Raw genomic sequence first — 10,599 nt, forward strand, 5'->3', positions numbered from 1 at the left:
TATAAGAGATGATAATTGACATGAGAGTCATTTATCTTTAAGTTCAATTGAAATATTTTTTTTTAACAAATGCTGAAAAATATTCCATGTGCAATAATATTGTTTGATTTTTCACTTAAGTATCTGAAGTATTTAGTAAATGTTTAAGGGCACAAATGATTATTTATTCAAAGTGTGTATGTTCATCAGGCATTTTTTATGTTAGACATAATAACTGTTTGCAACATTCATCCATCATCTTTACCATTTTTTCCATTCGGGGTCGCGGGGGGCTGGAGCTGATCCCAGCTATCATTGGGCGAGAGGCGGGGTACACCCTGGACTGTTAGCCAGTCAGAGTCACCAATCGATCTAACGTGCATGTCTTTGGAGTGTGGGAGTAGGAGTACCCGGAGAGAACCAACGCACACATGAGGAGAACATACAAACTCCTCACAGAGAAGCCTCCTTTCCGACGATGATTTGAACCAGGGACCTTACCGCTGTGAGGCAACAGCGCTAACCACTGCACCGCCGTGCAGCCATGTGTCATTACTTTAAAATATATCTAAAATATTGTTTTTCACAACTGAATTGGCAACAGCTTGTATGAGGCTAGCTGATAGCTGGCTTTAGCTTTATCTTACTGCATCGAATTGGTGTGAAAGCACGGCCATTATAATCAGGCCTCCATTCAATAGCAAAAACGTACACATGCTAAGAAAGCATTGCTTGATAATTTACCCCAAAAACTAAATTCCATAGTGCAATAAATTCATACTTTTGAAGTTTATTTTATTGTGAATGTTTACATCATGATAACAATGAAACCGTGATTAACTGCACAGCCTTACTTTGATTATAAATAACAGTGGAGAATCACAACCTGTCCTCTGACAGACAAAATCAGTCCTAAGATAAGCTGCACAATCTTCTCGGAGGAACATACTTGTTGCTACCTCCAGATTCTTACAATGATATCAATTTAAGACAATCTTTTTGGGATTGATCCACAATCATTCAGAAAGTTAAATTAGCAACTAAATCAATACCTTAATCTCCCACAAGGCTGCTGCTGCTTTTATTCTCACTTTGAAACTAATCACTAAACGAAACACAGTGGCCCCTTTTTTGTCTCCCTAATGTGGCAATCAGCGGACCCTTCTCCTCACACACACACACACTACTGTGCTGCGCCTCACTTAATGCCTTTAAAGGGAAGTTAAAAGTTCATCCCTTTAAGCCCTAATCTTTTCCTAATGGCCGCTTGTTGAGTTAATAGTTAAATAGCAGACAGGATGGCTGTTGAGTAAAGCTAAACACATGTTCTCACATCAAAGTCTTAAAGTAGATTTAACCCTCTGACATCTCAGTACAGTAAGATTACAGCAGCTGTGTGTCGAGCCTGGTCAAGCTCGTGTTACCCCAAAATGTAAAAAGTAGAGTCCCCGTAGTGAACTTTGAGAAAAGCTGTAAGTATGTGTGTCAATGTAGAAAAGGCTTGACATATATGGAAAGGATACATCAAATAGTAACTGGAACATTATAATGATTTCCATACCGACCAACTTATACAACAATGAAAAACTTGCTCGGTAACTCAGTTGTGGATTACAATTCCTTTATTTTAATCTTTAGATTTAATATATAAATGCATATAAGAGTACAAAAATAAAACATTTGTATAATATTCATTTTACATAGCGAAAAGGAGATGAATAGATGAGCAGATCCCACTGACTTTAACAGTTAAATGAAGCTACACATTCAATCATCATGAAGCACAGAATGAAAAACAGCGTAGTTAACGTAAAGACACGAGACAGAATTTACTGATCACACTTAGAGAGTTAGAGTCAATTTAGTTGTTAAAACATGAATACATCTGTTATAAAGTGCATTGCTATCTGCATAAAGGCAGTCCCATCATTGTACACATATTGTCAGTAAAGGTTTCTACTTTTACCTCTGCCACTCTAAATATAACATTGTGATTTAACTAGTCATGTGATTACTGTTATTTATATTTCTGTACACCCTTCTTTGAAATGGACATTCATAATAAGAGGTTATTTCATCCAGTACCCCAATTTTAGCCAACTGTGTCATGATTTTCTCCCTCGTCATCTTAAAACACGGCTTTGAGATTACATTGAATTCAAACGGTTTTAAATCCAGATGTTCACCTTTCTTCCTAACAGGAAAATAAATCAGACTTTTTGGGGTTAAAGGATCGAGCAATCACAGCCACAGAAACAGCTCCGGAAACACTCAAGCTCGTTTGGCATTTACAAAAACATTGTAATTGCCATTTTTATAGGGATCTTTTATACATCTTATTATTCAGTCTGGGGGTTTCTGGCACTCCATTCAAAATTCCACGCTGCCAATTAACGTGAAACATGGAATAGGACCTGGAAAACGCATAAGCCTTTCCTCTGTTTAAAGGAGAACACATACATTGTTGAAAGTCATTTAGTACGATTAAAATCAGACAGAAAGGATAAGCAGATGCCACATAAAGGATTTGTTATAATAAATCTCCTGGCTCAGTGGTACGCAGGAATCTGTAAAGTTTGACTTTGTGGAGAAAAACCCTCCGGCTGACATGCATCTCCTTTAAACCGGGTTTATCCTTCTGTGTCGACTCTACACCGTAACATATGCTAGGTTTGTATAGCTCTGTAACAACAGAGAAGCCTATGCACGTAGCCTGGCATGCACCTCCTCAAAAATGTAACTATGCCTCAAAATGATGCAACCACAAGCCCTGTGATTGGACTGCTGGGTAGCATCATTTCCTGCATTTACAACATTTCAGGTATCGCTGCTGTTTTCAAAATTTTGCAGAAGGAAGAACGCTGTAAGCCAGGTTAATCCACTGCTGCTCAAAATGTATGATCTTCGAAACCATGTATGATCTTCGAAACCATAATGTGGTAGATCCAAAAACTGGCGATATAACAAGCATAGAAATCTGCAAGTTTGCAGTGCTTACGATGGCGTAGGCCTCTCAATGTGTAGCTACAGCGAACAATCGACGCAGAAGTATAAACCAGGCTTTAGGGTCCATCCTTTTTTTTTTTTTTACTTGAATGACAGAGGCCAAAGGGACACAGATATCTCCAAAAATAGCTCTTTACTGTTGAAGTCCATTTAGAAAAAAGTATATACAATACAGTTAGAAGAGACATACACTCACAGATATAATTGCACTTTGCACTAATATCATTTACTATCTCTATAAGTGGTGAGAGGGGTGATGGTGGAGACGTTGATGGAGTTGGTGGGTTTGTGTTCATGGTGAAGAGTTGTATTCCATGCAGAGGGCCGCAGCGTGGCAGCCGGGATAAGTGCTGTACAACAAACCAGATGATCTCCGCTTACATGTTATATAATGTGTGATGGCTCGGGAGGATGCCTGCAGGGGCTTTCAGTTGCCTTGTTTGGATTTCCTCATCCTGGAAGAGCAAAGAAAGTTGAATGATGTTGTTTTATTTCCAATTTAGTCCAAAACCAGTACAAACCATCGTAAAAACAAACATTTGTATCCTTTTCATTTGAGGAAACACTTTCCAGGAGGAGCTGTATACATACACTGTGTGATCGCAAACAGGCTAATTTTTCACTCGGACTTCCGCCGGAGTTCCTCCTGCTAGACCCCGAGTATTTTTTCTGCAGTAAGTTCGAGTGAGCTGATGTGAGAACGCAGCAGGATATTATCCGGAGAATTCACCTCAAGCCAATAGGAGGGGGGGGTGGATGTTAATATCCCATGATTATTGCATGGTGCGTATAGTGTATGCAGGAGACGGCTACAATTTCCAAGCGCATAATTAAAAGCCTTCATTAAATTTTCTGTTTGCCAGTAAGTTGTTCTCCGTTCTTTTGTTGATATTGTGATTCAGTTGAACTAAACTTTGCATTGATATAAAGGCAGGTTTGTTTACGTCACGTCTTGCCTCAGGGGACCCCCCACCCACACTCCTGTATGAAAGAGATAGTCTCCAGCTGTGAGGTGCATATGTGAATGACCAGATCAGCAGAATTTCAGAAGCAGTCCTCCTGAAATTATCTTCATTAACCCTTTTCACACATACGGAAATCTCCTGAAAAACTCCGGAGATTTCCAGGAGGAGCTATATTAAGATTACACATAGCATTGATATAAAGGCAAACATTCTCATTATAACATTGCGTAGCGTTGTTTATTTACATCACGTCTTACGTCGGGAAATACCCCGCGGCCCCTCCCCTCTGACAGGGAAAGTCCCCCGCTGTGAGGAGCAATATGTGAACGGCTACTTCGGGAGAATCTCCGGAGAAGCCCTCCTGTAAATATCTAGGTATTATCCAGAGTGCACATGTGAAAACAGCTTTTCAAACCCCATTTAGAGAATAATGAGTATGTGTTTGCTAAATGCCAGGAATACAATAAAATGTGCCAATATTCTGAATGTAATCACTTCCTGGATCCTCAAACAAAAACAGCTGCTTCCAAGTTTACTGGACCAAAAGTTTGTTGACCTGTAATCAAACATTTTAGCCTTGTGATGTTAAATGTATCCTGCTTTCAAGTTTGGCTGGCTGATCTGCGCCCAATTTAGCCCGTTAGCGAGCTGGCTTTTTCTCACGTGGGTTTCATTCAAATGAGAGTTTTTTGTAAACCTTGCTGCTAAAGGGTACTTTGATAAGTGTTTACAGAATGTAACACAAGTACTGCTGCACAAACTGTCTAGAAACACTTGCTCATGGTTTGGCAGTGGATTGACTTTGTATTGTAAATGCAGAGGCGAACTTAAATCCATAAAAACTTATAAGACAAAAAGTAGCATGACTGAGAATCGTGTGCCTTCACACATTTGAAATAAGTTTGTCCCCCTCCTCTTTCACTGCATGTGTAATCTGAAACACATTAGGTCTTATCCATTGTAAATGACCACCATCTAACCTCTTCATGGGCCTTTTTGTTATGTAGAGGACAGCTCTCACCTCGACACGTCGAGGGCCCCGCAGTCGTCCCTGAGACAGACAGGCTGACTGCAGGACCGCAGGGGTCGGTCAGAGGGGCTTCAGTTTGTGTATCAGGAGAAGAGGAGATGTCTACGTCCTAAGTCACTTTTTTCATCCTTCGACTCTTCATCTGTCTTCACCGTAGTGCTTTTTGTTTTTGCACCGCTACAGGGCTGCTCTATCCTTTTGAAATATTATCAGCACGGCGTTCAGGGTGGAAACTTGATCCCTTTTATAAACTTTATGGGGATGTTTTTCAGAATGGGTCTTCAGGGCAGGAAGGAGTCAGTTGATAATGGCTGTGAGTTTGCAACAATTGGGATTTGAACTGTTGACCTTTACATCTCCAGATTGGTGGATTTACAACCGAGTCATAGTAAAAACTGACTTTTTTGACATGTCCATTTCATAAACACGACAGTAGAGTGCAATTGTTGCAAACCCACATCCATGTCAGCCTTTATATGATGTAATGAAGGGGTATATGTGCAAAAAAGAAAACCTATATAAGTATTAGAAATCAGTTTCTAGCCATACTTGAGTTTTCCAAAAGCGAACCTGCATAAAAAAATTAACATGGCTGCTTTTTTAGTTCTTTACATCTGGCGCTGGAGTTTGATGATCCATTTTTTGCATTGGGTCTTAATCTTTAGAAGGGGGTGTTTGACTCTTTAATAACACAGCACTTAAACTCCAGATACATCTTTTAGCATACATCTTAGGAATCAAGAACACATAGGGGCATTTCTGCATGTGTATGCTAACTGCTATTTAGCCAGTTAAAAGTCAGACCAAAATCGATTGGCTTCACTTAGCCTTAAAAAAGGTCAACACAACAAATGTAGTCTTCTTTAATCATAATTTTCTGATAGTAATGAGGTTTATTTTGATCAACATGTAATGGACGATATTGGGACACTCAGTTTTTACCATTTGGAGCTTTATTTTTAGACACTTTAGTAACCAAGGAGAAGGGAACTACAAATGTTACTATATTTATTCAGGTGTGGCGGAAGTCTTGATTTTTTATTAAAACTGTGTTGCAATTACAGCGATGACAAGGGATGAACTTTTAACCGCACTCAATAAAGAGCAGATTAGACCTGGTATTAATTTTTTTGTTATGTCGCACTTAAAACCCACAGTTAGTGTCTGAAACGGGAATCAGTCTGTCTTCCCACTCGCTCATGTACCAACATGTCTCAAGCTTGAGCTCCATTACAAATTGGGCAATTAAGAGCTGTCACCTTCACAATGGACCATTGACAGATGTCAAAATGCGCATTTGTTTTTGTTTTTTTGCATTCCTTCCTCTAGATGACTAAAGAGTTGTTGAACAGCGGTCACAACCAGTAATCTGTACCAGGTTGACATCTGACAGCAGATAATAAAAAACTAAAAATCAGTTTGAACGTACTTGTTGATGGCGTTCTTCAGGTACTGCTGCAGCCACCGGATCTCGGGGTTCACACACACCTCTTTGTTTGACTTCAGCTTGGCACTGTGCAGAAAATAGATATAAATACCAATGAGGTTACACATCAACTTTTACTTATTTCAATCCTCTGGAAATACATTAAGGATACACCCTACTTTACAAATGGTGCTGATGTACAGACAACTCATACATCATCAGAAAAGGCCGGAGGGAGTAAAGTTAGAAAACATTTCTAAAACATGAACATACATAATCGGATTTTACCGACTTCTTGATCGAATGAAAGATAAATGGCTTCAGATGAAACGATGGATTATGCAAATTCAGCACTATCAGGTGTCTTGATGCATTGTTATTAAAAAAGACAGAAGTAACACTGACGCGTCACTTTGACACTCACATAGCTCATTAGCAGTGGTCATGGATCACATTTTAACCCTTTATTGTCTCTGTATTACGCTTTTGTCACTTTGTTGAACTCAGTTATAGTCCGCTGGTGTAAAGCATGTTTTTATGTGTACACACTTGAATCAGGTTTATTTTTACCATTTACACTAAACTGATAACACAGATACAGGATATCTGAACATGTAGCACTCATGGTTCAGATCCCTTCAAGTTAAATGTTTCACCTTTTATTGAACTACCTCATAAACGTGCTTTAAAAAACGATGTAAGGGAAGTTGAATCAGATAGCATGTGGCTACAGGTTTCTTTCATGCGGTACAGTATAACCCTTTGAGTATTTACAGAGAGGGTCAAGTCTGGATCACATCTCCATGTAGGAGATACCTCGTTAGGCCATGTACTGCGCCCCCCCTCCCCCAACACACACACTGATTATGTGAGTATGAGGTTTCTGTAAGATCTGCCAATTTGACCCCTCTATAAACATTTAACTGTTCCTGAAGCTTTATTTGACCATCTATCTAACAAACTGTTTTGTAAACCAAATTTGAGGCATCAGAATGAAATACATCAGAGCTGGAGGTTGTGACACAGATTGAGGAGATAACACGGCATCACATGCAAAGTAGAAACCAACAACTATCATTGAAATCATGATTTAAAAAAATGCATCCAATTTCCACCACCCTTTAACTCTCACTCGTACTCTTATGTTGCACTTCCTGCGGATGTGTCAGTGTGCCTGTGGTACAAATGTGTCTCTTCAGTGTGTGTGTGTGTGTGTGTGTGTGAGACAGAGGGGCGTATGTGTGTCTACTCTTTTCTCTGACCTGTCCCCTCTCTGAGATTGATGGTGAGAAATGTCCAACAAGGGAGGAAACCTCTTGTAGTTTTTAAGACCAGAGAGGAAAACATACTGTTGTCTGTGTTTGTGTGGTCTGACATTTAAAAAAAAAACAAAAAAAACTCACATGACTTGGAAGGGGCAGTTTGGCGTGTGGATGAAGCGGAGCTCTCGGATGTAGTTCCTTGGGAGGCTGTTGACTGTGGAGCGACAGTAGCATCTCTCCACCAGACTGATGGGCTTTGCTGAGAAAGAGAAGAAGAGGTCAGGATCATCAATTTCAGACTTACAGCAGAGCAGGTTCTACAGAAGGCAATAAAAACAGATTAGAGGGAAGGTAAAGGTCACCTGAACACACCGGGATACTACTAAATAGATAATTTACATTCATTGTTATGACATCAATTAAAGGAGCGAGAAGAAATATGAAAAGGGAGTCCATATAAAACATCCTATTTGATACATCCATCAAACAAACGGCATTTCAAGCAAACTAAAGTAAAAATAATTCAAACTAAGCCATCAGCGTGTTATTTAAGATATTTCTGCATAAGGATTCAGGCGCTGAAGTCTAATTGTGTTTTGTAGATGGATTTTCCATCTGTCATATATAATAAGGTTACAGGGGTCAACATTGGCATATGTTGGCATTTTAAGAATAGAGACTTTTTTAATGTTCCACAGAGGACGCATCGCGGTGGGGGACATTTATTTTAGGACTTTTAGACCCACAAACACAGAGCTCTTTCAGACATACACTTCATGATGGATGTGAAATACTTTTCCATCAGGCCTACAACCCTCATCAGCTTTTAAGGTTTACTTGACACAGAGATTTTTAAGGTTGATAATGGTGGAAAAATAAACAGCACTATGTTTTCCTTGACTCCTGCGAGACAAAAATCAGGGTTTGCATGACTAACTTTTTTTTTTTTAAACGCACAATTGAGCTTCAGATTCATTTTTGTTCCTGGAGGGGAAATTTGTTTTGAAGCAGGAGCAGGAAGAAGACAATACACAAAGACAACATCAGCGTAAAATCTGAACTAAAACAAAATGTAAAATCACACAACACAACAAAATAAAAACATCGCAATAAAATCAATGAGTTCATAACAAAATGGGTATTTCTACCAAGTTAGTGAGATGAAATTAAAAGAATGAAAGCGATGAAAAATGGTTATTTTTAACTGACATCTTTTTAAACGGGGGACTGATTGTCATAACAACCACAGAAACAGATGGTGAGAAGTATGGCGATAGATTAAACTCTATGCTAATGACTTTAACACATGGTATTAACATGATAAAACGAGCAGCACCTTCAAGTTGGGTGCTTGACGTCGCTGTGTAGACTAGCTGTGGCTTTATTTCAGAGCTCCATGTGCGTTTAATTAAACGAAAACAAAGAGCAGAACAAATACACACGTCCACTGCTGATCCGATAGAGACTCTCTTATCACCGGGGGCCATATGTGCCTGTTGGCGCTTTACGCACGGAGGAAAATGTTTTTCCTCACTTACAATTAAGCTCATACATAAACTGAAGTACCGAGAGAAAATGTTGTTTTGATTTAAATGTAGAGGCTGACATATTATTTAGGTGTGTCATTTTGTGTTTAATGTGATTTTTGAAAGGTGAAATAAATTGCAAATTACTTGGATATAGATGGGGTTTTTTTTCTTCTAAAATTAAGATTTTACCACGTAAATTACGTAAATGTGGATAAAAAATGGGCCAAACTGAAGTTGACTTTTAACAAACGTCTTTCTAGGATCTATGTTTGATGTGAAGAAACATCTGGAAGAACTGGGCTTCACTATTTTACGCTCAAAATACGGCGGAATTGTAATTTTGTGTCTTTTATCTTAACATTTTAAATCAAATCAAACTTTATCATAGACTCAAGAACCAGATAAAGTAGGCTTGATACAAATAAAGAGACAGCACGATATTAGAAATGTATAAAACTACATTAAACGTTAATTATCTTCAAACAGGAGCCTATAATAAAATAGGAATAACTCCAGCCTAACAGGCACTAACTCCTTAAAATCCTCCTTGTAATGTTTCCTATTTTTATCAAACAATCTCTTAATCATTTTTTTTTTACATTGACAGGAGAAAAAAGCAAAGAAAAACAAAATGCAACAATAATACTCAGCATTAGGCAGAAAAACAAAAAGTTCATACCTTGTGATGGAGGCGCGTACATCAGCACCGTGAGCGCAGCCACGAGAGTAAACAGCTTCACATCCATCCTGTGGTTAAAGTGTCCGAGGTTTGATGCTGCTCAGAGTAAAGTCCAGAAGAGCTGTGACAGACGAGACGCTGCCGCAGAGTTAAATTACAAACTAACGTCAAGTCAGCGAGTCAAACAGAGGAGACTTCCGGCGATGGGTAGCAAGATAAAACCAACAGGGAGCACATGTTGTTCTTATCATGTCGTATATTAAACTAAGACAAAAAATAGTAAAATGAACTCCTAACTCCAAAAATGGAGTTAATTCTTTGAGATATTTCAGTGATTGATGACTATTTGGTTGCATTTTTGCTCTTATTTTGAAAGATTTTTTCCTTGCTTCCTGTTTCGTGGTGGTGATCCAGGGGAATTTGACGGTAATTGACAGACCAATAGAGACGCGTTCATTTCTGTTCATTTACATTTATAGACCCCCCACTTCACACACGCGCGCGCACACGCACACGCACACGCACACACACACACACACACACACTTGCAAAATCTCTGTTAATTCCCAATAGGCCTACTTAACAGCAAAAATATCTGGGCCTGTTTTTCAGTACAAGTCTCAGACTCATAATATTCTGACATGACAAGAGTTATTTTCACTAGACTTTATAAGAGTTTTTAGTCCCATATAATTTCATGAAATCTTCAATTAACCTAAATGT

The 10,599-nt window shown here is 38.9% G+C and overlaps 1 protein-coding gene across 1 annotated transcript; it reads right to left on the minus strand.

The window, feature by feature from the left end:
- Positions 1–1,579: 1,579 nt before the first annotated feature.
- On the minus strand, positions 1,580–10,017 carry cxcl12a (chemokine (C-X-C motif) ligand 12a (stromal cell-derived factor 1)). Its single transcript, XM_020642913.2, has 4 exons — positions 9,877–10,017; positions 7,810–7,927; positions 6,410–6,493; positions 1,580–3,440 (listed from the first exon to the last, which is right to left on the minus strand). The coding sequence occupies exons 1-4, from the start codon at positions 9,941–9,943 to the stop codon at positions 3,413–3,415; spliced, it is 297 nt and encodes a 98-aa protein (XP_020498569.1). The 5' UTR covers positions 9,944–10,017; the 3' UTR covers positions 1,580–3,412.
- Between the last annotated feature and the right edge of the window lie 582 nt (positions 10,018–10,599).

This window comes from Labrus bergylta, chromosome 10, assembly GCF_963930695.1.
Source record: "Labrus bergylta chromosome 10, fLabBer1.1, whole genome shotgun sequence".
In the NCBI taxonomy this organism is placed as follows: Eukaryota; Metazoa; Chordata; class Actinopteri; order Labriformes; family Labridae; genus Labrus; species Labrus bergylta.

Coding starts and splice junctions, on each gene's coding strand:
- cxcl12a (XM_020642913.2), bottom strand. CDS start 9,943: ATGGATGTGAAGCTGTTTACTCTCGTGGCTGCGCTCACGGTGCTGATG. Junction 6,494..7,809: donor AACTGCCCCTTCCAAGTCAT/GTGAGTTTTTTT, acceptor TTTTCTGCACAG/TGCCAAGCTGAAGTCAAACA. Junction 3,441..6,409: donor CTGAAGAACGCCATCAACAA/GTACGTTCAAAC, acceptor TTGCTCTTCCAG/GATGAGGAAATCCAAACAAG.